Below are 27356 nucleotides of genomic sequence, written 5' to 3' on the forward strand. Positions count from 1 at the left end.
ATAAGTGGACTCGGCTGCAAGTTTCACAACCGCGGCTCCAAACTCGCATTCTCGATACACAAAATTAGCAGGCAGTTCACTAATTAGCTTAGCAATGCACGTATCTACATGGCCCACGCGCGCAGACCTACCTTTAAGCGCGGAAGCCGCATCAGGCATGAAAAACAAATAAAGAGTCGTAGAAAAGGTGCGCACGTTTCGTGACGTCGGGTGAAACTCGGTCCGCTATTGGACAAAGACGAACTTCCTGTCGGCAAAGGTGAATTTGTCGTCTGCTACTTCCGCCGCGTCATTGGGTGGCTGTCAAACTCGTTCCCGCGCGGCAGAGGCGTTCCAAGGAACGTTTGCTGCTGTAATAACTGAAGCACGTCCTTTACGCGCTTTAACCCCTACGGCAATGCCGCGTCCACAAGATATTGAGATACAAGGAGGTTATGTTACTCAAAATATTTATTATTACACATCACTCGCATGTATACAAGATCGGTTTAAAGCAACTTGCTTCATTCATGAATGAGATGCAAGTACAGAAATCTATCAAAAACTAGGTTTCAGTAAATAGCACTGACGTGAAAGATTAGCATCAACCAACTTCACAAATCTGTACATTTTTTTGTAACCTACTACTCCTTTCCTTTAGGATATTTATGTAAATATATACACATATCCCAGAAGTAGGGTTGCATACCGAGCGATCACATGCATGCATAACACAACAAGCGATGCGAAAAAAAAAAAGTCACTCTCAATTGAGCATCTGTGCCACAGCATGCCTGCCATGTACAGCTGCATGTATACCAAACGCACAAGTCATAATAAAATGCGGTTCGCCCCGCTAGAGGGTACGCGCAACACTTCGCTGGGGACCAGGACATAAAAAGTGATGGCACATGTTGCACATCATTGACACCATCAAGAATACATCCACAGCATTGCAGTGCACCCTCTTCAGTCGGCACAGCATTACGTCACAATCATGGTCATCATTTAAGCCGTTTAACAAAATACACATTGTTGGGTATGTGCCATGGCGAGACTCGCCAGTCCATGTTTCAGTCAATTCTAGGCTTGCGGTTCCGGGTTCGTGGCGTTCCTTGAACTTCCGAAGCACCGTTGTTTGCAACCAGAAGTTCTCGCACAAATCGAAACCGTGAGAGAAACAGCTTCCACACAATGTACCATCCTGCAATATAAACATATATACGTAAGCCTACAGCAGCTGTTTTTTAGACGATGCACTTCGAATTGCGATCGCGCGCCTTGCCCTTGACTGGCTCATTCGTGCAAAATACGGAAACGAGCGAATTTCAGTCAAGAAATTTGATTGCTATTGGGACACCCGTATTACACCGATGCCACACGGCCACTTTTGATCGCGACCTTGCCTGGGTGCTATCGCAGAGCGATGCCTTATTCTATGCTGTTCTTATCATCCACCACTCGCGACTGGCTGATCCCGTTGATAACGCGGACGGACCGTCGCTCTGACCAAGCGCGAAAAGCACGAAAAGTGGCATCGGAAAAGGCATCGTTCCGCGATTGCGCCCCCGATCCGGATCGCAATGCTTGATCGTGATTGGCTCCTTCACGCAAAGTGTAGAAGGAAACCAGTCAGTTATGAGAAATTTGATCCCGATCTGACTTAATCGCGATACGCAGAGCACCGTGTGACAGCAGTGTCAGACAAAGGAAGAGTGAAACAGCGCTTATCTAAAATTAATCTAATTCTAGACGCAAGAAACATTAAGCGACGTGCATGTTAGCTTTTCTACGAATTAAATTAGGTACAGTATAGCAAAGTTATACTAGGTATAGTATATTACCATGGCCTCAAAAGTTTAATAACGAAGTGCCAAGTAAAACATCGCCCCAAAATGCATACGCGCTTTGTTTGCCCATCTTTCTCTATGACGCGTGAATATCCGTGTGCTTACCTATGCCCACCAGCAAAAGGACGAGCAACAAGGCGAAAACAAACGACACTATTGCTAAAAAAAAGTTTAACATTCTTCATAACCAAATAGAATAGTTGTTTCAGATTAGCGAAATATCGCTCGCATTCATTCCGTGGAAGTGGCCATATTGTGCGATGAACATAAGCGCCATCAACCCAACCACATCTGCATTACGTGTAGTGAATTTTTTTTCTAATCCTTCTTACTTATTTTATAAAAAAGTAAACTTCTTGTGTTATACGCTAAGTGTCAAATATTGTAATAATATTGAAGTGTGAGGTTCACAAAATTGCAAAGCCTTTTCGTGTTTTTATTTCAACAATCTTGCAGCGCTCCACAGAACTATTATGGGTTGCTTTGGTTGCGCCTGTGGATGCTAGTGGGAATCTTCCAGCCGCCCGTATTTTGTGTTGTATCATGGCCCTCGAAGAATTTCTGAAGGTGGACTTGCGCTCTGGATTTGGCAAAGCATCGTTTGATCAGCAAGACCTTCTTGCTTTTGGCGATGCCTTTGGGTCTAACTTCAAATGCCACACACAGCTGGCCTTGCCTCCGTTTGCAAATGTGAGTAAGTCTTGTGTGAAATTGCTTTCATTGCTGACGCTGTTACTGGTATGATGTGCAGCCTAAGGAAGGAATGGCAGCGCTGTTGAAAGATGATTCGGGAAAGCAGATCAAGATCCACTACGACAAGGGTACGACCACGCTGGCCTTCAAGTACAAGGGTGGAGTTATTGTGGCGGCAGACTCCCGGGCCACCGGTGGAGAGTACATTGGTAAGCGCGACGCATGACGCGGCCAGCTTGTTTTGCGATTGTAGCATGCAGTTGCCTCTCTTAACACACCGACGTTAACCATGACTTTTGTCGCATAGTGCGAGCACTGATGACAGCCTAATTATGCTGCACGATTAATCAATACTCGTTTTGTCATTAGTGTCTGTACTATGGTTACGTTGCAGTTGTCCTGTCAATTTCTAGTGGCTGTAGTGAAACTAGATTAATGCCAGTTCACTGATAGTTAAAATTTTTTAGGCCCTTCAATGGTAGTTCGCATGTGTCAATGTTCCTGACAGGGACTGATGCCCTAAAAAGTATTTCTTTTCTCATTTCACCGTGCGGGTGATCGTAACCCTTTAAAAATACTTTCTATTTACTTCACTGAATCTGTAACACACAGTGCATTTCCTTTCTCTTTTTTTTTTCTTCCTTAGTTTTGTGTTCTTAAACTTCTTTCCGTGCCCCATTTAAAGGGGCTCTTGAATTCTTTTTAAACAACAGCCTTTCTGTTGCAGGTTGCATAGACTGGTGGTTATAACTGCTTTTAGGGTAGGTCAGAGCACCAACATAAAATACTTTAATCCCACAAACAAATCACTACATCATGGTTCACCACTTTGTTGACTAGTGACGCTGGCAAGAGGAATTTATACCGGAAGAGTGACATCGCCACATGCCTGTCTGTGATTGGTTAAAAGCAAAATTGCAGGTTTACCATACACGGACAATATCATAAGAGAAAAGAAAAAGCATTACAACTTCAAAAAAACAATAGAGGATCTGGATGCTGTTTCTCCTCTGGCCTCTCTGCAATGCTCTATGTTGTAGAGAATGCACATGAGTAGTGTATGTGAAAATTCTTCTTAGCAGCAGAATGGTTACCAAGGCATGGGAAATGCAGGCGAGGAAGGCAGTGAGCCAAATGAAGTGATGAAATAAGGAGGTTCACGGGGATAAAATTAAATCAGCTTGTGAAAGATTAAATAAACTGGAGATCATGAGGAGAGTATTTCATCCTTCAGTGAACTTAAATAGGCTGAAAATGATGACGTGGACTCTTTTGGAGTAGCCTTGTCACCTCTTTTTATATGTACTATTTACTGCTGTTCAAGCAGACTTAGACACGTTGTTGCCACACCCTTTTCATTAGATTGCAACTTTCATTATATGGTAATGGTGCCATCAGCATACTCTATAGAACAATAAACTATGGAGCTGGAAACTTCCTCTACCTACGCACTCTAAGAAACTTCCTCTACAGACACACTGAGCTCATGTAAACCTTCACTACCATTGGTAGTCAAGGGTTACATCACTTGATGGTTGAAATGGGGGCAGGAATGTTGAAGGGTTGAAAATTGAGCTTACTGATACCTTTTGAAACTTTTTATTGGTTAAGCGAAGTGATGGTGTGCTTATGCAAGAATAGGCGTCTTCTGTGCATCGCGTATGCTTGTAGTTTCGTACATTCTTTGGTTTTTGTGTCACCTGAGGGTTTATGAGGACATTTATCAAATGCAGGGGTACATCTGCACGACGTTAAAAAATTTATAGTGGAATAGTATTGCTAAGAAAGGAACACCACCTCACCCAACTAGTGACGTGATGTTCTTTTATTCTGTCAGTGCCATTACTATCGTACACGAGGTTATTGTAATCGCCTTCTTGTTATTTCTTATATTTACAAGCTCTTGAGTTGACCAGATGTGCAGCTATGAATGGAATCATGTGTATAAAAAGACTATAATTTTTTTTTTTTTTCTTTGGTCAGAGGAACTCCTTGCAATTTGGATATAGTTTGCACGTGATGTCATGGACACAGCTTCTGAACGTACTGGTACTCCAAGATGGCAGCTTTGATGGCAAACAAGTTGCGGTTAACCTGTTTCACCGTGATGACGACGTGGCAAGAACGCCTCTATGCGTAAATAATGGAAGAACCCGCATGCAATGTTTTGATAACATTAATGTGACATCACAAACTTCGCGTCCCCCCATGCTGGTGCTTCAACATGGCGGCTTCAGTGATGTCAGTGGAAGCCAGAACAAGAAATTCCTTATTCAATTTGATTAAATTTAGTGAATGCTGATATTCAGTTTAATTGAAAAATTTTGCCATTCGAGCACTCTTGGTGTTTTGTTTTGAACTGTTGCTGTGTTGGTCAACAATTCCCAAGAGACACTACCATAGTTCCGTCTCTGATTTTTCTTAGTTCAAAATTGCTATATTTCAGCTTCGATTTGCAGCCTACAGTAATTGTAATGTTTGTATCCGACGAGGGATTTAAATTCCTTTCCAGCAATATTCTTGTATATCATTACCTATGTGCAGGCTCGCAGACCGTGAAGAAGATAATTGTGATCAACAAATACCTGCTGGGAACCATGGCTGGTGGGGCTGCAGACTGTGTCTACTGGCAGCGTGTTCTTGCTGAACGGTGCCGGTAGGACGTATTTTTGTTTGTTTGCTAGTTAGAGTGCAGTATGGAAGACAAGCACCTGAAGCTACACTTGTCCATTGGTGATGTTTATGAACTAGTGTGTACCTGGTCCTGCACTGAAGGCACTGAATAATAGAAGGCAGTCAGGGGTGCACTAGGTGCAACTCTGACTGCCTTCTATTATTCAATGCCTTCAGATAACTGGGCAAAACTAAAATTTGCCCCGTTAACATTAATTTTTTACTGTATGTGCCGACAGTTTGGTTTTATACCTTTTTGACACTTCTTTTTCTCTCTCATTCATAAATAAATGGCAGCACTATGTACATTGATCAGAAGTGTTGAGGAAACTAGTAGCATGTGCTACTATTTGACTTGCTTATGTTAGGCAGTTTTTCGTGATTTATCACACATGTATAATTAAAAACAAGACAATTATAATTGCTATTAGCTTGCGGTATTTGCACAACAAGATTATGAGTCGTTACATCCAGATTGTATGGAAGCACATAAGAACAACTGCACATAGTAATGCAGGTCAACCTTACATGTTGTTCATACAATGAAGAAACATGTTGTTCATACAATGCTGTTACCGCACAAATGGCTGCTACACATGTCATCAGCTAAAGTAACATATTTTTCCTCTTTGTACAAGGCAACATCCATGCAAATTACACCAATGTTGCCTTTCCTATCCGTATTTTTCCATTTCGTGCTGTGTTGTGTTGTGTGCATTGATCAAATGATGCCAGAAAGCATTCTTGCCCATAAAACCATATGGGTAAGAAGCCAGAAGCTTCTTACCCATAAAGATCGAAATCTGTGATCGTTTGCTTATGGTATTACCTTTAATATTGTGCGTTCTTATTTTGTTTAATATTTCTTTAATTGCCAACTTCACTTGTAAGCTGCATTTCAATATGAACCGTTGTGTTGCATTTTCGTCTCCTCTCTGCCTTCCCTTTTTACAGCATATATGAACTGAGAAACCGAGAACGGATCTCTGTGGCAGCTGCGTCCAAGCTACTGGCAAACATCCTTTACAACTACAAGGGCATGGGTCTCTCTCTGGTTAGTTAAGTGCTCTGGATGTTTACTTGAAGTTGTTTTTATACACTAACTTCCAATGCAAATTAAGATAGATACTGCCTTTTTTTGTTTGTTTGTATAGTGATACTCAGACATACTTTAAGCATTACCTCAGCATGAATGTTGAAATAGTGTGTTTTGTCAGTGAAATTGAGGTGATGTTGCTGGTTGTTCATCATTATGCAGCTGTGGTTTCAGTGAAGTACCATCAAAGGAGTGCCTATGAAGATTGGTTCAGTGCAGAAGTCATCACAAATATTTTTTATTTGCCTCTGTAGATTATGTCGCACTCTTTCTGTTTATGCTATTAAAAATGCTATTGCTGGCATCTTTCCCGCATATTGCAAAGTCCATAGATTTTACAGGGATATGGGCTGCTTTAGTCTGTTGTCTTTGTGCGTGCAGTATTTAAAAAAAGAGAGAGAGGGAGGCTGAGGCAGGTCTTAAAGGGGTCGTGCATCCAAACTTTTACCCGCAAAGTTTTGCATTGCAACGCTTTCCTTGTATCGACCTGAGATGGATGCTGAAAGAATTTTGAAGGTTGACTCAGGCAAATAAAAGTTATTAAAGTTACAAATTCAGAATAAGAGCAGACAGCAGAAATTCTCATAGCCTTTCACGTTTCACTCGGCCAGTGAAAACGTGGCTTACATCTTGTGCTACCGGAACCCTTTTGCACATGGTGGCCTTCCTACTGCAAGCCGCCGCTGCAGTTTTTGAAGGTGTCATTGCGAGGGCCGTTATGCTGCCATCTGAAAACTACAAATAATGCAGTTAGGTTGAGCGTACGGTAAAACTGGGGAGCTTTGCCATAAATAAACACAGATTTTTGTGTTTACCCTGCACTTCGCTATTGCTTTTCTGTTGGTGCGCAACAGCGCGACAGAAATAACTACTACGGCAGGGTTCAAGTACTTGTTGCGTGTCTGCACGCTCACCTCTGTGTGCTTGAGGTGTGTTCAGATATCTGCTCGCAAACACTATCTGAAAGCGGCGAAGCATTACGGACAGTCCAGCGTGGGTTCTTGTTTCATTTTACTGTTTCATTTTCTGTGCAACTGACACAAGCTCTCCTTGTGTCACTTGCACAGAAAATGAAATAGTAACACAAATTTCTGTTGTTTTCATAGGTTCAACAAGCATAAAACATGTTTCCATTTTTAAATTCCTCATAGTAACTACATCGTAAGCATGCACTATAGTATATCCTTTATTTTCATCCAATCAAAGCCCCCAGCATACACTCCATTCTCAGATTTTGTTATGTACGATGCTGTAGGCATCGCAGAAACAGACTTCAGGAACAAATTAAAATATTAAACGCTTTGCTTTTGCTGCTTTCACTGGTGCTACAGTGATCATGAAGTCCCATAGCAAGCAAACAGATGACAAAAACATGTGTAATTTGGGGTGCAGGGCCCCCTTAAAGGCCAACTCCGGCGATTTTTCGAGGTCGATGGATCTCAATGAAATTCGCTGGGTACGTTCCTTTGCATGTTTCCGTCATTTATGCCAAATTACAGGCTTGAGACATACGCAGATTGTTTGCAAATGAATTTTAAAGATTGTCTGCAAACGCCCTCCTGGCTTCCCACAATTATTGGCAACATTGCGTCTGTGACGTCAGTATTGGGAAGGCGGCGGAAGTGACGCAGTTGAGGGCACCGTTAACGTCGGCGCTTCGGTTGCTACAGCGAGCGTCTGCTGTGCACAAGGCGACAGACAGCGTTGGTTTGGCTGGCGCTTCGCTGGTTGTCCCGGCTGTCACAGTTTTCATAATCGGCGCCGGCGTGACCGGCATGCCTTGCACGACTTCCGGTTCGTTCGTAACAACGTCTACGTCATACGTAGACAGCACACTCGGTTGGGTTTCGGTTTCGGTGTTGCGCTTTTTTGCTTATTTAAAATTATTCTCCAATTTGCCGAGTATTTATGCTATCGGGCCCGTAACAGGAGCGTCTCAGGAACATAAAAGCACCATTACTTTGACATGGCCAAAAAATCGCCGGAGTTGGCCTTTAACTGCCTACAACCGTGCAAGTCAACATCACATCAGAAGGGCTGATGTGGCGGTCTAAATTAAGGAGCTTGTTGGTCACAGGAAACGCTTGTCACACACGTGCATTGGCAGGGATACTGCCAGTATGATAACAAACAGGAAATATAAATTTTCCCTTAGTAGCAACAAACCCATCGTTACACAACGTGACCCGCCACGGTGGTCTGGTGGTTATGGTGCTCATCTGCTGATCCGAAGGTCGCGGGATCAAATCCCTGCCGCAGCGGCCGCATTTTCGATGGAGGCTAAAATGCTTAAGGCCTGTGTACTTAGATTTAGGTGCACGTTAAAGAACCCCAGGTGGTTGAAATTTCTGGAGCCCTCCACTACGGCATTTTTCATAATATCGTGGTTTTGGGACGTAAAACCCCAACAATTATTATTATTATTATTATTATTATTGCACAACGTAGTGCCCTAAACTGTGCCGTTATATGTTTCAAGCACTGATGCCATTTCAGCAATTAGCACTCATACTAGTAAAAAATGGCGACCTCACAGCCTCGCATGTATAAGAAAACGATGTTAAAGTGGATGACCACTCAATCAAGATAGAAAGAGCAAATATTAAATCCATCTTTGAAATCACACACATGTATCTTTCATTTATTTAACTCAAAATCCGCAATAACGATATTACTGAGTATGTTCTCACAATCTAGAACAGGAGTCTCAAACACTCGGCCTGCGGGCTGCATGCTTTCACCTTCGGCCTGCCACGGCCAGGCGCTATGTCGACAGGCTGCTAGAGCCATTGCCATGTTCGGAAGTACCTACTTGTGCGAACAACTGCTCTCCTTGCTGAAGGTGAACAAGTCCGGTCGAGGATGAACAGCTGCGATCAACCGTGAGGATCGCCTCCACACAAGAAGTTAATATGGGCATTTCTTCTCTCATCGCAGCTAAGCATTGTCAGGCATCAGGTCAGCGTGTTTGCAACTTCAGCCACTATTTTGTGCTTCACAAGGAGTAAAGTTTTAGGACTTTGCTAAATGGTAACCGCATTATTTTCTGGCCTATTACAATTATTAACACTTTATTTCAGTGAGATACACAGACGTGACTTGTCAGAGTCTCAAGCATGTTTTTTTTTTTTTTTTTTTCGTGAGGCATGAAAAACTATTTTAGGATCGGTGTTTCCAGATTTTAGTAGTTCTGAAAATCTGTATCGGTACGTTTCTCGAATTCTGACGACAAATACCCTTCAGTAATGACCCATATAGGAGATATAGGAAAAGGCCTTCTTTCAAATGGCAGCGTTAACTGTCTTGTGCAAGCCTCTCTCTCTTCCCCCCTGCTCCAACCGACTAAATTTTGTGACTGCGGCTCGCACGCTGAGGCGAGTTTGAGATCCCTGATCTAGAACTTGGCCAATACCTGCTGAGCTTGCTTGTTGCTTAGCTGATGACGACATTACGAGGGAGATCAAGAGGTTTAGGCATGGCATTTTAAATTCCCTGATGCTTGCAACACTTTAGTATTTTACTGACATGTTCAAATTAACCTCATATACAGATTGGCAGTGCTTCTTTATTTTCAAAAAGTGATTTAGGGCCTCTTTAATGTGGATAGATACTGCCTTAACATACCATTCTCTTGTGTCAGTTTTATATGCACAAATGTTTCCTTTTCCTCCTTTGTTTCTAGGGTGTCATGATCTGTGGCTGGGACAAACGGGTAAGAAAAACATTTGTTGCTTGATGTTTTTTGGTATTGTTTAAGAACATCACGTGTGCATTGTGTTAGAACATGATACCACGTTGAAATGTGGCAGACAGAATGTTTGCAAGTAAGCTTGGCTTCCACCTCCTTGCTCTTGGTTTCTGATAGAATTGCAGCAGATCAAATCACTGTTAACAAAAAAAATTTTTTCTTGTACAATTATAGGCACAAAAGCGCCTTCTCAATCTAACTGTTTGCACTAATATAGGTGAGGTTTTATGTGCTCTTTCTACAGAGCACTCCAGATGTGAAAGTGGCCTTGAAAGTGCCATGGTGAAAGCAGTTTATAGTGCACAGAAACTATCATCACTTCGTCTTTCACAAAGCTCTCCTGAGACATCTATTAATGAGAACAGACTAACATTGTCTGTTAGTTCTCATTAATATTGTGTATAACAAAGAAAACGAGCCCTTGAAATTAACACTTCTTTCCTTCCTGAGACATCTGTAATTCGAGATAGCACCATTAACATGTTGCATATTTTGTGATCATACAGCTTGTGCAGTAGAGCTTAGCCAGTCTTTAACATCTCGTTTCTTGCACGCTGTTTGTAAACGTGTGCGTGGACATATATTTCAAAGACCATTGTCTTGTGTAGTCACTGCGCGTCAGTTCATAAAAAAAAAAAACACTTGATCTGATAGCTTTACGGTAAAACAGCGATTGTTTCAACTCTGTTATTTTAAAATCCCACTTATTTCGAAGAATTGTTGCTGTCCTGTATATTCTAATGTAAATTTGATGATAATTTGACGCAGTGGCCTGAACCAGCCTGATTTTGGGGGAGTATGTGGCAATTGCAGATTCTAGTTTTGCCACAAACCCAGGGAAACTACGTTCCTTTGAAGCCACCATGCAGTGCCTCGTAGCAATGTTGATGATTGATAGGTAAAACAACCCAACCTCATTGTGGCAAGCGCAAAACTTAAAAAAAGGGTTTGCGTGGCCTGCCTCGCGTACAGCTGAGATGTGTGCCTGCGGAGATGTGCGTCACTGCAACACAGCGATCACACACAGACAGCATGTCACATGCTCCTTGCAGTGCCAGCGCGTCATGATAACGACCAATTGCCCATTCTTTCTGGGAAAAAGAAAAGGAGACTGGTCGGATGAAGCTCACCAGGAAAACAGAACTATGGGGAAATTTCAATAGTCTGGAAAATCTTGAAACTTTGTGCTTATGTCATAGAAAATTAGCTAGACAGTCGAACCCAAATATATTGAACCTGTGTATAACACATTATATCTTATATCGATGAGTTGTTGCATCTCCTCAGGGATCACGTGCAAAAGTAGGGCCGTTTGCTAAATGTAAATAATTTTATTTAAGGAGAGGGAAAGTCACTAACACTCGCTCAAATACATTTTTTTCTTTGCTCCATGCTTGAGTAGCAGTCGCTTCCACTGACAAGACCGTGCTAGGCATAAAGAGAATGCCCTTCGATTACTGATGGCCTTACCAACTGTTACCTTGTTTTTCATAGTAGACATATTCTGCAAGGTGGCCAAAATTGTGATGCTTCCAAATTGCTGTGCGAGTTGCAGATAATTTTTCAGCCCTGTTTAATGAAACTGTAAGCTAGGAGCCCTCTTCACTATGTGCCCACAGACAGCGTATGGCAGGCATAATCATAGGTTGGCAAAAAATGTGGAGCACACTCAGGCTCACTCACGAAACATGCCTTGCCTTTAGGGCTCACTCGGACTCGGACTCACCAAACTTTTCCTCATCCGGACTCACTCGGACTCAGACTCACTATAATTTTTCTCACCCGGACTCTCTCAGACTCAGACCCGCGTTTCGATATGAGTCTGAGTGAGTCTACTCGTGAGAGAGTTTGCCGACCTATGGGCATAATAGAGCAAGGTGGTTGATGTTATCCATGTGTTTTGGTGTATGCTTTCTTTTGTTTGACTGGGGGTGGCAGTGCTGTGAGCAAATATTCTGCATTCCTTACATTGTGAGCATCCTGATGTGAACGGAGAAAGTAACCATCATTGTGTCAGCCCGTCTTGAAATGAAACGGATTTGTGCCACTCGGGGAAGTTTACAAAAACACTTGCAAGAAAACCAGAAAAAGTTGATGAATCTGCAAACATCAACTGTGTAGATACCCTGAGCACGAACTGGAAGCTGCAGTGGCGATTCCTTAGTTCATAGGGAGAAGTTGTGAGAAGTGATAGTGCACTTTGCACTGCAAAGTAATAATAATAATAAACCTACCTTCCTATTATGTGTTTGCAGGGTCCTGGGCTCTACTATGTGGATAATGAAGGCAACCGGCTTCCGGGCAGTCTGTATTCATGCGGCTCCGGGTCAACTTATGCCTACGGTATTCTTGACAATGGATACAGCTATGACATGTCAGATGAGGATGCCTTTGAGCTGGGTCGCAAAGCCATTTTTCATGCCACATTCAGGGACTCTGCTAGTGGAGGCATTGTACGCGGTAAGTAGTAGTACTGACTTTTTGAAGTGACCTTTATGGGCTTGTAAGACATAGAAACTGGAAGCATTGTTCCAAATATGGTGAGCAGTGCTTTTCTTGTACATGATCAATGCATTAGCGTGGAATGCAGTCTCAAAATCTCGTGGAAAGCTGAGCTGTAAGCGTCATGGAAACATGGATGCAACATTTGTGAAGTGAACACTGCAGGTGTTACTTAGACATCATCGTATGCATGTTCCATCATAGATAGTATGTTGGTTTTCTTAAAACGTGCAGTCCTCACGGATTGCAATGCGACATCAAAACTTTCAGTATAACTACTGATGTGCACAATTAATGAGATCACTGCGTGATGTTGCTACGAAACTGGCTACCAAAAATAATGTTGGCTCTGATGTAAATGTTCGAGCCGAAATTACCTATGCCGATACGACATGAACTGAAAACGAAGATGTGCATTACTGAGCCCTATATTGTCGCATTTCAATCCGTGAGAACTGTACAGTGCTCAGCAATTGAAACACAGTGTCGCCGCTTGCACAAAGCAGGTCGTGTAGACAATATCACGGAATCTAAACAAGAAAAAGTGCAGATGCTAATGCAAGTGCTCCCCACAGACAAAGTGCAATGCAAGAAGCCCGTTTCATTAACACTTCTTGTGTTACAATACTACATAGCATTGAAAAGACTGTGAAGGACACTGAGCATATACTTTGCATGGTGTCTTCATTACTCAGCACTGTTTGCACTTAAGCAAAGTAAACTAAATTGTGGTCTGGGCCTGATGATGTGTTTTACAGCAAAAGCTGTTAGGAGATCACAACAGCCGTTTTTGGTGTCGTAGCTGTCTGCCGCCGCCGTTGCCAGTGTCCGTAACACTAAGAAATAAGTATTTGAGGAGGAGAAACTGCACAGCCGCCGCAGCGTGCGAGGGCAGCGCAATATCATCACGGAGAAAATGTGGTTTTCGCCGCAGCACGACAGATGACGCTTCCGTCGTGTTGCCATCGTTTACATGCTCTTCTATGGACGCAACATATTCGTGATACCGCCTAGTACATTCTAAATTTTGCAGATTTCTGTCTAGACATAAATTGATAGATGTGACAGATATTTTAGCTGCAGTTACTAATAGATACTGCCCGAATTATAGGTCGTACAGTGCTTGAAACGAGCTGCTGAAGACGAGCTGGGCTCGTCCATGCTGAAAGAAGCGTTTGGGAGCACCACAGTTAAGCTAGTCTGATTCATTTTGCTTAGTTCTCTTTGGCTTGAGCAGATAGTGCAGTAAAAAAAATTTAAAAACGTGCTCAAAGCATGCATTTTGATCTAGAAAGTACTGGATTCTGGTAACCGGAATTAGAAAATGGTGTCCTCCTCTGTGCGCGAGCAGCGTGCGCGTGCCAGCAACAGTTCTGCTCAGAAAAAAAGTAGAAAGAAAAACGTTTGTTCGCCGAAGTTTTGTAGAATGAAGAATTTCAGTCCTGCGAGTGGGGCAGCGACTGGACAGAGCAGCATATTTTCTGTAAGTCACCGGATTTGGACGACGACTGCGTCTCAGTGTATCGGCAGTGGACGCCGATAGATGTAACCAAACCCCCACCGGTGCGTCCAAGGCTTTCTTTCTTTCTTTCTTTTTTTTTTTTCCTCGGGCTCCCTTGTCCCGCATCATTTTTTATATTTCAAAGACACATTTTCCGCACCGAAGACTTGAGGTTAGGACACTTTCCTTGGTGCAGTGCAGCCAATCCTCTGGGTATTTTCAAAAAAAATATATATATATATATTGTCGCGATGCAACGCGAGGAAAAGACAAGAACACCTTTCGGCAGCGAAACACCGTGTTGAAAATCAGCTGACAAGGAGAAATGTCGTCTTCGTCTTCAAACATCCAGAGCCCCACTGATGGTGTCCGTTAAAACCCCCCATCGTCGTATTCATCCACATGTATACACGCGTCATTTGCCTCTCCCTGAAAGAGCATCGACCCGATGCCAAATCAGAAATGCAGTTTCTTTTTTAAACAAAGGACTCGCACAGTCACTCGCTTACGTATGGCTTCATGCGCACTACATGCACAATTTCAGGACGGTGCTGGCGGCGCCTCGTACAATAGGGACTGTCGGGGACAACTTCGTAGGTGACATCACTCAGGCGTCGCAATATTCGGTATGGTCCGAAGTATCGCCTTAACAGCTTTTCGGATAGTCCTCGTTTCGGCGTCCAAACCCACACTCTGTCGTCGACTTAGTAAACAACTGTTCTGCAGTGAGCATTGTAGCGGCCTGCGTCGTAGTCTTGTTGCTGGCGGATCCGCAAGCGGGCAAGTTGCCTAGCTTCTTCCGCGCCTTGCGTAAACACATCGGCGTTCGTGTCAGTGTCGTCACATTCGTGCGGTAGCATCGCGTCTAACATGTCCGTACCTCCCGTCCGTGAACGAGGCTGAACAGAGTCATGCGAGTCGTCTCTTGCTTGGCCGTGTTGTACGCAAACGTGATATAAGGCAAGATTTCGTCCCAATTTTTATGTTCAACATCTACGTACATTGAAAGCATGTCTCCAATCGTTTTGTTTAGACGCTCTGTTAGCCCGTTCGTTTGCAGGTGGTAGGCGGTGGTCTTACGATGAATTGTTCCACTCAGCATCAAGACGTGATCCAAAAGAGCTGCTGTAAATGCGGTTCCTCTGTCTGTGATCACAACAGTTGGTGCACCATGCCTCAGCACAACGTTCTTGATGAAAAACTGTGCAACCTCCGCTGCTGTGCCTCTCTGAATAGCCTTTGTTTCGGCATAACGGATGAGATAGTCGGTTGCGACGATAACCCAGCGGTTTCCTGCACTTGAAGTAGGAAGTGGACCCAAAATATCCATTTCAATTTGGTCAAACGGTGTTCATGGGACCTGAACGGGTTGCAGGAGGCCAGCTGGCTTAGTCGGGGGTGACTTGCGTCGCTGGCAGTCGAGGCAAGTACGAACGTGGTGCTTCACGGATGTGGTGAGTCGTGGCCAGTAGTACCTTTGCTGCGCTCTGGCCAATGTTCGCGTGCATCCTAAGTGGCCAGCAGTCACCTCGTTGTCGCATGCTGTAGAACCTCGTTGATACGTTTCCGCTTAGTTTGATTTCCCGGCTCCTACGCTCGAAATCGCGAAAATTAAAAATAACCCAATACAGCTGTGTGTAATACGTTCCGGTTAATACGCTCCAGGAAAATATGATTATTCGGCAGCAACGTTCAGCACCGCGGAAAACTGTGGTCGTATGATACGTTTTGTACTCAAAAACTCTCATTCCGGTGTGCAAAAAGGGCCCTCTCGTGTACTTGTGAAGCGCGAAGTGGCAGACAGCCGCCGCGCGGCGACGGCAGCTTCTCCGCAGCACCTTTCCCCCTCTCCGTGATTTCTCTGCTTTGCTCAGTTGTCCCCTCCACGTCTCTTCCGCATTGTTCGATCGCTCCGTGTTTTGTCCGAATTGCTCGATTGCCGCTCTCTGTCAACCACACACCGACCCGAAGGCAGGCGGCGACGCTGGCCGTCATAATGTTCAAACGGCTTGCCGCGGAAACGCACATGCCGCCGCCGCATCGCCACCGCTGCACACCACGCCGCGACCCGTAACCATAGCAACGCCGCCATTGTGCCTAGTTAATATTGCCGATAATTTCCTCCACACTTTTCTCCCGGAGCGCATTCGTTTCTGGGTTGCTCCGCCCGGCGCACTTCCAGTCGGCGTTCGTATTTCTCTGGCTGGGCAATTCTGTCTACCAGCGGGTCGTCAGAAGCTGCCAGAAAAGATTTGTTCTGGAAGATATCTGGGAGGTTTCTGGTTATCAGACGCCAAAACGAGACAATGTGCGCTCGCCGCCATCTTTGTGAGGACTCGACAGATCGCAGCGCGGGCGCTTGGGGACTTCACCTTCGGTTGCCATTACGCCGGACGTTATCTTTTAAAGCCCGTTCCGCCGTGTGAGATGGTGCGATTACGAGTGGCGGCAAACATACCAGCGCATGTCTCAAGTTAAGACAGAACGCAAACTGATCAGCGCGAGTGTGCGACGTAGTACGCGATAGACGTCAGACTCTGCCCAGGCGGCGCTGCGAAAAACACCGCCACCAGCGCCCTCATCGCAGCCCTGGCACTAACTGGGTAGTGCAAAGAGAGCCGCCTGCAAGCGAATGTGCATAGGCCACACTATATCCCTCCTCTTTCGTTGGTGTCCAGGCGCCGTTTCCTGAAAATCAAGGACCTGGAAAGCTTCTTCCGCCAATCCACGCTTCCGAAACAAAGGAAACTGATCAAAGCGAACTGCGAGTACAATGCAAAATAAGTTTTAGTTATTCCCGCGCGCTGCAACTCGCAAGTACGAGCGAGCATCACACGACATCGAATTCGAGGCAAGCCCTCCGATATCCGTTCTCTAGCGCCTAAATGCGTTAAAATCGGTTATATACGTAATGCCACAGCGATAAAGTACATACACGATCAATTTACTTAGCTATGCATCTTACGATCAGTGGTACAAAACTCCGTTCATCAGGGACGAATGGGCCCGGCGATTTTCGCCTTTGCAGTTGCATTTTCCGTTAATTCATCTCTCGCTTCCTGTGCATTGGACTGTTTTATTACGCATCCTCAAATGGTCTCTTGATGGTCGTCTTCCGTTTGTGTGTACTGCAAATGGGGATACGTGCGCGCCCACTATCGCGGGGTACAACCAAAGGCAAAACCGTGGCCTCCGAGATAGCTACGGCAACCGCGGAGGACACGGGCGAAACAAACCTGAAGGTGGTCACGACCAACATTCAGCGATTTACTTGTATGGCGCACGTGTTAGCTATAGTTAGAACCAGAACTCTGAGCCTTCAAAACGTACGTCCGCGATGATGTGTTGTGACGACCAACTCATTGCGGTGTGCGTATCACGCGTCTTCAGACTGCCTCTAGCTGCTCACTTCGTGTTACACGACAAGCACCGCGGTCAGAGCCTCTGCTGAGCTTCATAGTCAAGGTTACCACGGTTCTCCATCAGGGCTACGCAAAACAACAGCAGAGCAAGTCATTATCACACTTTCTCATGCGACCGGCTGTGGAGAACGCGGGTACTTCGCTTACCGAACACGCTCGCAACATCCCATATCCAGCGCCCTCGCCTTTCTTCTTCGTACGACAACTATGAAAATCGTTAAAACTGAACGTTGTTATTCAGTCTTTTACGTCCGTGGCAATTCACAACGCAACAGTGCGTCTTTTGCGGCGTTTCTTTGTAGCGTGCGGAGGGGTCTCGTCTGCTGCTGTTTTCGCCGTCGTTCTGGCGAGTGATCCAGCAAGCACTTCACGACGGTACGGTGGTGCGTCCGACTAGCGGAGAGCAATTCACAGCTTTCGTTCTGTGTGTTAAATGCGCAAACAAACGGGACATTAAGCTCAATCGTTGTTTCGCACTCGCTAGTTGCACCTGGTCCCATAGCAAACTGTGCGAGGGAGTCGGTCTATGCACTACTCAATACTTCTCCGACAGGTGGCGCCACACGTCTTGGAAACTCCAGAGTCTGACGTCTATAGCCGCGAGCAGCTGTCGCTTTCGGGGACGCTTATCACTTTCGCGAGATTTCGCATATCGTGTTGTACCGCGATTGTTACGTGCACTGCGAAGAGTTGAGCTTGTTAAGCCTTTAGAGGGACGGCAGTTTTCTTCACGGACGGGGCGAGTCGTGCGTGATCTTGCGAACGTACGTGATCGTATCCCAAATGCGTATGCTCGAGAATATCACTTCTGCTCTTCGGCAAACCGAGCCCCATATTTCCAAGCGGCAATGCAGAAAGAACCGACACTCATGCGGCGCAAAGTTTCGTCTGCTGACACGGCGGTAGCGTTTCTTTACGTTTACTCTGGTTGTCCCAGAGTTCGATTTTGCAATATTCGGGTTGTCTCGGGGTTTCAATACACTTGACGACCACGACGTGATTTTCGGTCAGGACCGGAACTAACTGGCTGACCTTTGGCGGCCAGCGAGATGCCAGGAGTTCGAAAATCGAAGAGTCCCTCCATGTTTTTTGAGAAATAAATGTTTTTTACCCTTGCACCTCAATATGGGCTTGTCAGCCTCAATATTTACTGGATTCGGATCGTACGTTTTCCCGGATCGTACGTTTATTTTCCGCGTTTTTTTCGGAAACGTATCAACGAGGTTCTACTGTATTTCGGTGCGTAGTGCTGCCGGGATGACGAGCAAATAGGTGGATCCGGTCGGCGAAAAGTTTCTTTTGTAGAGTACTCTGTCTCGTAAGCAAAACGATGACAATACTCTTGCAAACACCCTAGGTGCTTTCTGACATCTTCCGTCTAGGTAATTAATTAGACCACGCAACTCAGGGTCGTCACGTTGCTGCTGTGCAATGGTGGACGTGTCGAGAACACCAAGGAATGCTGTTTCCTCCTTATCGGTTAGAGCAGCCGACTCAATCGGTGACTGGGACAGACCGTCAGCGTCCATATGTCGCTTCCCCGACTTGTGCACGACTGTCATATCGAACTCCTGGAGCCGCAGACTCCAACGCGCTAATCGCCCGGTAGGATCTTTAAGATTTGTTAACCAGCACAAAGAATGATGGTCGCTAATAACTTTGAAGGGGCGGCCATACAAATGTGGGCGAAATTTTATAACCGCCCATACCACGGCGAGGCATTTTTTCTCAGTCGTGGAGTAATTAGCCTCTGTGCGTGTTAGCGTTCTGCTTGCATAGGCGATTACTCTTTCCGCGTCATCCTGCCGTTGCACACGCACAGCTCCCAGACCTACATTGCTGGCATCAGTGTGAAGCATCGTAGGGGCTCCCTCGTCAAAGTGGGCAAGCACTGGAGGCGTTTGTAGACGCTGGCGCAGATCATTAAAAGCAGTTTCCTGCTCGTCTTTCCACTCAAAGGCAACGTCTTCTCTCGTAAGGCGAGTTAACGGTGACGCAATGCGTGCGAAGTCCGTGATGAACCGCTGATAATAGGCACAGAGGAACACAAAGCGCCTGACAGCCTTCTTATCGGACGGCACGGGGAACTGTGCTACGGCTCTAATTTTTTCAGGATCTGGACGAACGCCTGCGTGACTGACGACATGACCAAGAAATTGCAGTTCTTCAAAGCAAAAGTGGCACTTCTCTGGCTTCAACGTTAGACCCACGGACCGTATGGCTCGTAAAACCACTGCAAGCCTTTCAAGGTGTTTGTTAAATGTTGCGGAAAACACTATGACATCGTCAAGATAGACTAAGCAGGTTTTCCACTTCAACCCAGAAAGCACGGTATCCATGAGTCTTTGAAAGGTAGCAGGCGCCGAGCACAAACCGAAGGGCAAGACTTTAAATTCATATAAGCCATCTGGCGTCACGAAAGCGGTTTTCTCGCGGTCTCTCGGGTCTACCTCGATTTGCCAATATCCACTCCTCAGGTCCATTGAAGAAAAGTAACGAGCATGTCGACGTCTGTCCAGAGAGTGATCTATACGGGGAAGCGGATACACATCTTTCTTGGTCATCTGATTTAGCTTCCTGTAGTCCACGCAAAAGCGAAGGCTGCCGTCCTTTTTCTTGACTAGGACCACAGGCGATGCCCAGGGGCTTTTTGATGGCTGAATGACGTCATCTTCAAGCATTCTGTCTACTTGTTGTATCGCTTCGCGTTCCTTTGGAGCCACATGATAAGGGTTCTGGTGGATAGGTCTCGCAGTGTCTTCGGTAATTATCCGATGCTTGGTAAGAGGCGTGCGGCCAACTCTTGATGTGGACGAAAAGCAGTCTTGGAATTCCGCTAGTAGCTCAAGGAGCCTCCGTCGCTCGTCATTGGGCAAAGTAGTGCTAACGTCAAGTACCGGTGCTGGATCAAGGATTGGCGTTTCGTCGAGTACCGACAAACAGCCTTCGGCATCCACGATTTCGTCAAAGTAGGCGACGGCCGTGCCTTTTGGGAGGTGCCGGCGCTCAGGACTAAAATTGGTCAGCACCAAGTCCGTGTGTCCAGCAGTGACAGTGACGATACCTCGTGCGACAGAGATGCCGTGGGTAAAGAGGAGCGAGCTTATTTGGTCTGCAACTCCTTCGCCGTCAAACGGGCCATCACCTGCCACGAACACAAGCGTGCATGACCTAGGAGGGAGGACCACATCGTCATCAGTAAGACACAGAGGGTTACGTCTCGCCTCTGGACAATGAACTAAGCCAGAACTGTTGTGGAACGTAATAAATCTGTCCGGGATATTGATGACGGCACCATATTCTCGTAAAAAATCCATGCCAATAATTAGATCTCTGCAGCATGCCGCGAGAATGACGAGCGACGCGACGAAAGGAGAACCTCCTATCTCAATTCTCGCCATGCATCTTCCAGTAGGCATTAGTAACTGGCCGCCTGCTGTTCTGATATGAGGGCCCGTCCACGGCATTTTCGCTTTCTTGAGGCGGACGGCGAGGTCCTGGCTTATAACAGAGAAGCCGACACCAGTGTCAACTAGGGCTGTCACTCTCTGTCCGTCAAGAAGAACAGTAAGCTCAGCGGTCACAACTTCGTCGATCTCTCGTCTTGTCGGCTTTACGGCGTCGTGCACTGGGAGGAATGGGGGATTTTTATTGTCGTCTTGATGGCCTGCAACCTTTTTTTTTTCCCGGCGTTTCCCCGGCGTGGGCTGGGTGACCTCCTTCCATTAATGTCCGCGAAGGTGCGTCGGTGCAAAGAAGGCGAATGCGCGGGAGAGGGAGAGCGTGATCGACGTCCCAAACCCGCCTGGTGATTAGGCATTGCCTCTGCGTCAGTGGTACGGCAGTCGTCAAAATGAGAACGGGGTGGCCCTTAAAAAGAAGCGTCGTCGAGGCGTGGTATGTATTCGTCAGTGGCGCGTCGGCCGTCAAACCATGGCCGAAGAGGTCGAAAGGAATCACCGCGATGCCAGCAATGGTGGGAAATATGGCCTGCACCTCCGCAGTTGAAACAAAGTGGTCGCCGGTCTACTGTGCGCCATGCGTCTGTTTTTCGGAGCTGTGGACGTCTGAGCATCCCTTCTTGCGACGCTGCCCATGGCGCGGCTGTGGACGGCTGGCGGTACGGAGAGACGGGTGGTCGCCTCAAGGTCTCCTCTTGCGGCGGTGACCAAGGTGCTGATGGGGGCTGGCGGTATGGCGGCAGCGACGGCTTTGCGAGTGCTGGACGTCGAACAGCGGCGGCGTAGCTCATGGGACGCTGCTCGGCATCAGGGTCAGCTGTCGAGAATGCTTGCCGGATTTCGTCGCGCACGACTTCGACAACGGACGCCATGGGTGTTTCATCTACTGGTGTCCGCAACTTCTGAAGTTCCTCTCGAACAATCTCCCTAATCAGGTCGCGCAAGGCACCTTGATTCTCAAACGTCATGGCGGCGGCACTGATTGGGGCGCTGCTGGACATGCGATCATACTGCCTGCATCGTTGATGAAGTGCCCGCTCGATAGCCGTAGCTTTCTTGATGAAGTCAGCCACGGCATTTGGAGGGTTGCGCAGAAGCCCGGCGAAAAGCTGCTCCTTTACACTCAATTTCTTTTCATTAATCATGTTCGGGTTAGCTCTGCGAAAGAGACGAGTCATATCCTCCGCGAACATCGCAACGGTTTCATTGTGTTTTTGAACCCGTAGCTCCAATAGCTGCTGAGCACGGTCCCGTCGGTCGACGTTGGCGAAGGTATCAACAAACTGCTGTCGGAAGTCGCTCCATGTTGACAGACTGGCTTCTCTATTCTCATACTAAGTACGAGGAGCACTGTCGTCAAGGTAAAAATAGGTGCGGGAGAGCTTTTGCTGATCAGACCACTGATTGATCTTGGCAACACGTTCATAGTGTTCAAGCCAGTCCAACGTCTTCATGGGCACCGCCACTAAAGCGATCAGGCACCAATGGTGGAAAGAGCGTCACCTGGGATGGGTTTGGAAGAGAGCCGCCTTGGGGCGCCTGTTGTGGGCTGGCGTTGGCCATTGGTAGAGGCAAGTGGCGCCTGAGAGAAGGTTCCTGCGAGGGGGTGAGCTCTGGAGCAAGGCCTCGCAACCTCCGACTGAAGCGATGCACGGGAGTTGCAATAGGTGACAATGCGTCCGGTCTGGATGAACGGCTCCCAGGAGGGGTGTGGAGCATCAGGCGGGGTTGCGGTCCAGCACCTCCACCAGTGTCGCGATGCAACGCGAGGAAAAGACGAGAACACCTTTCGGCAGTGAAACACTGTGTTGAAAATCAGCTGACAAGGAGAAACGTCGTCTTCGTCTTCAAACATCCAGAGCCCCACTAGATGGTGTCTGTTAAAACCCCCCCGTCGTCGTCATCGTCCACATGTATACACGCATCAATATATATATATATATATATATATATATATATATATATATATATATATATATATATATATATTGCTTTTATCTTGTGAATAAAGTGCCTTTAAAGCGGTGTCTTTTTTAGTTTCAAGATGCGTAGTATAAAATAGGCATATTTAAAAAAAATCAGTCTTTTTGTGTCATTTTTGGCTAAGAACCTTGGTAGGGTGAGGGTTAATTTTTGGCTCACATGTTCTCAGGAGCCTCAACTACTGATCATCAGTGTTTTCTGACCATGCTGAAGAAGTGTTGCAGGGCCCCATTAAAAATTGCTACGTTCTCCTAAAAGTTTGAGTACTAAATCACGTGCTTTCAACCTTCAGTGAAGTTGAGTGTGTGCTTTTTGAATGGGAAGCCCTGCGTGTGAAAGGAAGGAAACAACTTGGGTGCTTCAATATAAGCCAGTGTGTGATCCAGACACGTCCTGCTGCCGAAATTTCTGTCTGCCATAAAATGGTACGCAACACATCCACCTGCACAGCTCCATCTTCACAGTCAAGAGTGTGCACTCCCTCTTGTTTGGTGTAAGCAGTCAGAAGATTAGCCCAACAACAGAGCAAGGGAGGAGAGGCACAAAGGCCCTTTCTTGTGCCAATCTAGGTGGCGTTGCATGCGTTCCACAAACTTGTTTGTTCGAGATGACATCAGTGCTCGCGCAATAGGCGAAATGTCACAGGAAGCCCAAGCAGCCACTTAATGCTTCATTCTAATGACGATGTCGCAAGGTGCTGCCAACTGACACTTGCCATAAAACCATATTAAATAATGTTCAAGGCTCTGTTCATTATTAAAGGGACACTAAAGGAAAATAACAATATGTCAGAGTGAAAGGTCAATGTGTGAGAACATCTAAAACGTCCATACTATCAACAGCAGTGCTCTACTAATAGAGAAATTAAGATAAATGTAGGACACGATGTGCACCACGAGTGGGTCATTTTGGAAATGATCCCGATGACTTCATGAGTCCCGAGTACAATTAACCACTAGTAATAAAACGTGCATCACAAGACATAACAAAATGCTGCTTGTTCATTTCTGCTTCAATCATGGAAAAAAGAACCTCTTGGCGTTGCCATGGGGAACGGCACAAGTGGTTCAAAAGTTTATTTTCGCCGAGCTGTGCTTCACTCATGCAGTCGCATCTCAGTGGTAGTTTCGGTATTGCGTACTGCTGCGTGTGCTTGGCTCGCACCATTTTCGCACTGTTGCTACTCTACTGCTGCTGCTGGCCAAGCTAAGCTCCGTTACAGTGATCAAACTATACAGTTTCGGAGTGGCCCGTGGCAGCGTCTTGGCAAGGTTGATGGCCGCTGTTGCACAAGAAACCGTAGCTTCGGTGGCCGGGCAGTGAAGGCGGGCAACGTTGGGCACGGCAACTGCTACGTCAGAAGGTCCGTTCGGGCGGGTGATTTGAAGTGCGCTAACGCCGTGCGGACCACTAAAATGTGATTTTCTTTCAAAGTAAGCATTTCCTTGGCATGAAACAACACTACGAGGTTTCTGGAATGCTATTTCAACAATCAACGTCGACTTAATATTTGCCTTTAGTGTCCCTTTAATACATGGTCAGGGGTACCTATGTATGCAGGAGAATGGAACAGCACAAGCATCTCGAGTTTGAAATTTGGGTGTCTGTTGTCCTTTAACTTCCTTTTTGTTTTTAATCGTGCTGTGCCGAGCAAATGGTACATCCACAAGTTTTGTCAGGAGGTGGAAGAAATCAGCCCATTGGCAGATTGCAAACATTGCAAACAGCTATGTTAAACTAATATCAGTGAAATTTAGTGAAAATAGCGACAGCAGGCAGACTCGTGAACATGACCATTCCATGGCAAGTGTTTGCAGCCCTTCAATGTGTCCATCCCTGAGCCTTCTCTTTCCCCTGTTTCATTCTATTGTTAAACGGATACTGAACAAAAATTTGAAAAAGCTACGAAAACACTTGCATTCGACTCGGACAACACGACTGTTCCTATAAACAGCATTTATTTCACGTAATTTCGAGCAGTTGGCCGTATTTTTAGTGGATTGTGAGAGCGCGGCGGCTGCACACCACTGCGCTTGTCGACGGCCATGACGTCAAATGCTCCAGCAAGAGGGGGGCAACCGGCACGCTCTCTCCTGCCCTGCCACTTCCCTTTCTCCACCTCTCCTCTCAAGAACACCTTCCCGACCGTGAGAACACGTTTTGAGAGAGACGCGCGGCAGCGGGTGGTGGCTTGCGATGTCGATTGGTAAGCGATTTTGCAGCGAGCACGGTTGGCGAGTCATTATCCGCCGAGCTTTGCGTCACTTCCTCTCTAGTTCGCGGCGCGGCCGCTAGACGCGCCAATTTGCAAAAAATGCATTAAATTCATTATTTTCTGCTAGTCTCTGGCTGAAATGAAGGTTGTTTCAACAAATTTCAGCACCCAATCTTTCAATTGGGCCATTTATCTCGGCGGTGAAAATTTTGTTCAGTATCCCTTTAATCACACTGAGAAGCGCCAAACAACATAAGTTTGTACGGATGTTCAGAGAGCGACATTTTAAAACGACCATCCAAAAAAGTAATATGCTCGATGAAATTAAAAGGAAAAGTTTCATAATATATCAAGCAAAAACTCTTTACATAATTTGATACATGCACACCACATGTAATACGGCAGGATTAACTGGACGGTCTTAAAGAAATGAAGGATAAAAACATGAGCAGTACGTCATACATGCATCAAGTGTGCACTGCAGTGCTGGTTGTGTTAAAGGCTACGGCATTGTGCATCATTTTGAAGGAATGCAAACATGTTGAGATTGTTAAGGTAACAAATTGGTTTGTCGACATCAAGAAAGGGAATTGATAGGCTGCATAAAGGCGAGGCGTGCTTGCACAACAGCAGGTTTTTAATACGTGACCATGTATTTGTTCAATAAGATGAATGCACCAGAATCGCTTAGATGAGCCTCGCCATTTGAATGGGACTTTCCTTATAGACTGCTATAACTGTTCTCACTTAAAGTAGTACTGACATGAATTTCAAAATTTTTCGGGTTGTTGCTCTGAATGAAAGCACGGGTGTCGAAAACCCTAAAAAGAGTGTTGTGGTGCCTGGGGATGCATTGCATATATTTTTAATACCGCTTCTTTCAACCAGCAGTTTTGGTTTCGGTTTCGAGAGGGCGGCTTCATAGTGACGTGTCAAGTCTGCCCGTGACGTCGCGGGCAGACTGCAACCCACGAAATGTGCGCCTGCTGTCCTTTGCTGTCAGTCGAACGTGGTTCATGATGAGTGAACTGTCGTCCAGTGCCTCCGACAGCAATTTCTGTGATTTAGGCTGCATGCAGAACCCAGATTTCGCAAACCAAGTGAGCTGACTTGAAACGTCATAGGGCTCTCCATGCGGTGAAGCTGCCTTGCAGATGCTGGGAGATGAAAACTTTAAAATCAAACTTAAATATTTATACGAGTTTCCCGGATGCGGTGTGGGGAGAGCGTTAACACTACATGCCAAGGAAACCAAAAACGTCCGTTTTGCTGCACTTGAAAATCGTGTCAGTACTCCTTTAAACTTCGAACTGCTTTGTTCTAGACCAACAACCAACATTATTTTTTTTCTGTTTGGGTTCAGGTACTCTTCGGAAAACCTGTTTGGGTTCTGTTTCAGTTCCTGTCAAAGTTCTGTCTGGGTTTGGTTGAAGTTCTTCTTGCAACATATGCTGAAACCAAGTTTCATGCCCACGTCCAAACCAAGGCAGCCACTCGGTAAGTGCCAGGGATATCACTAATTCTGCTGTATTTTTGTGCAGTGTACCGTGTGAAAGAAACTGGCTGGGAGTGCATCAGTGAAGAAGACTGCAAGGACTTGTACTACAAGTACCAAGAAGAGAAAATGCAGTGATACTTTGTCCCTGCATTTTTTCATTGCACAAATAAAGAATAATCCCCGCTGTATTTTGAGCGGTGCTCTTTTTTTTTTCTGATGCATGTGACATACTATTCAGGCCAAAGTAAATAAACATTGCTTTTTGACTTTCGGATGTGATGCCAAGTAGTCATGCAAGAGTCAAAATGCTATTTGCACACTTTTTCCATGGTCCCACATTCACACACAGTAATTTTAACACCTGGTTTTTGTACACTAATTTTTCCTGAGAAAAGAATATATTTTTAAGATTGGTTTCTAAGAAAGGTTTCTTTTCTTAGAAATCAATCCTCCACTAGCAACAGGTAGTGTAGCCAAAATTTCTGATTTGTTGAATTGAGAACATTTGCATTTGATGCGTAACTGGCTGTGCTAGCCTAGAATTGTGTGGTCACATATTGGTGTGGATTGATCTTGGTATATTGAAGCAAGCAACATTCTCTTTGGCAGTGCTCCAGTCACAGAAGAGTAGCAGCTCACTGTTGCACCATCATATTACTTTTCGCTCTCCAAGAGGCACACTGCACAGCTAGGCGTAGCCTTGGAGATCATACTAATGCAGTCTCTGAGGTTACA

At 45.8% G+C, this 27356-nt stretch overlaps 1 protein-coding gene across 1 annotated transcript; it reads left to right on the plus strand.

Moving 5' to 3' along the window:
* The first annotated feature begins 2298 nt into the window (after window positions 1–2298).
* On the plus strand, window positions 2299–26793 carry LOC119372388 (proteasome subunit beta type-5). Its single transcript, XM_037642862.2, has 7 exons — window positions 2299–2519; window positions 2581–2731; window positions 5067–5178; window positions 6150–6249; window positions 9974–10003; window positions 12295–12499; window positions 26665–26793. The coding sequence occupies exons 1-7, from the start codon at window positions 2373–2375 to the stop codon at window positions 26754–26756; spliced, it is 837 nt and encodes a 278-aa protein (XP_037498790.1). The 5' UTR covers window positions 2299–2372; the 3' UTR covers window positions 26757–26793.
* Window positions 26794–27356: the final 563 nt, after the last annotated feature.

The sequence above is a fragment of the Rhipicephalus sanguineus genome, chromosome 1 (assembly GCF_013339695.2).
Source record: "Rhipicephalus sanguineus isolate Rsan-2018 chromosome 1, BIME_Rsan_1.4, whole genome shotgun sequence".
Classification (NCBI taxonomy): domain Eukaryota; kingdom Metazoa; phylum Arthropoda; class Arachnida; order Ixodida; family Ixodidae; genus Rhipicephalus; species Rhipicephalus sanguineus.

Excerpts from the sequence above, each read along its gene's own strand:
- LOC119372388 (XM_037642862.2), top strand. The coding sequence starts at position 2,373 with ATGGCCCTCGAAGAATTTCTGAAGGTGGACTTGCGCTCTGGATTTGGC. Across the intron at positions 2,520-2,580 it reads CCTTGCCTCCGTTTGCAAAT|CCTAAGGAAGGAATGGCAGC; the intron begins GTGAGTAAGTCT and ends TATGATGTGCAG. Across the intron at positions 2,732-5,066 it reads CACCGGTGGAGAGTACATTG|GCTCGCAGACCGTGAAGAAG; the intron begins GTAAGCGCGACG and ends ACCTATGTGCAG.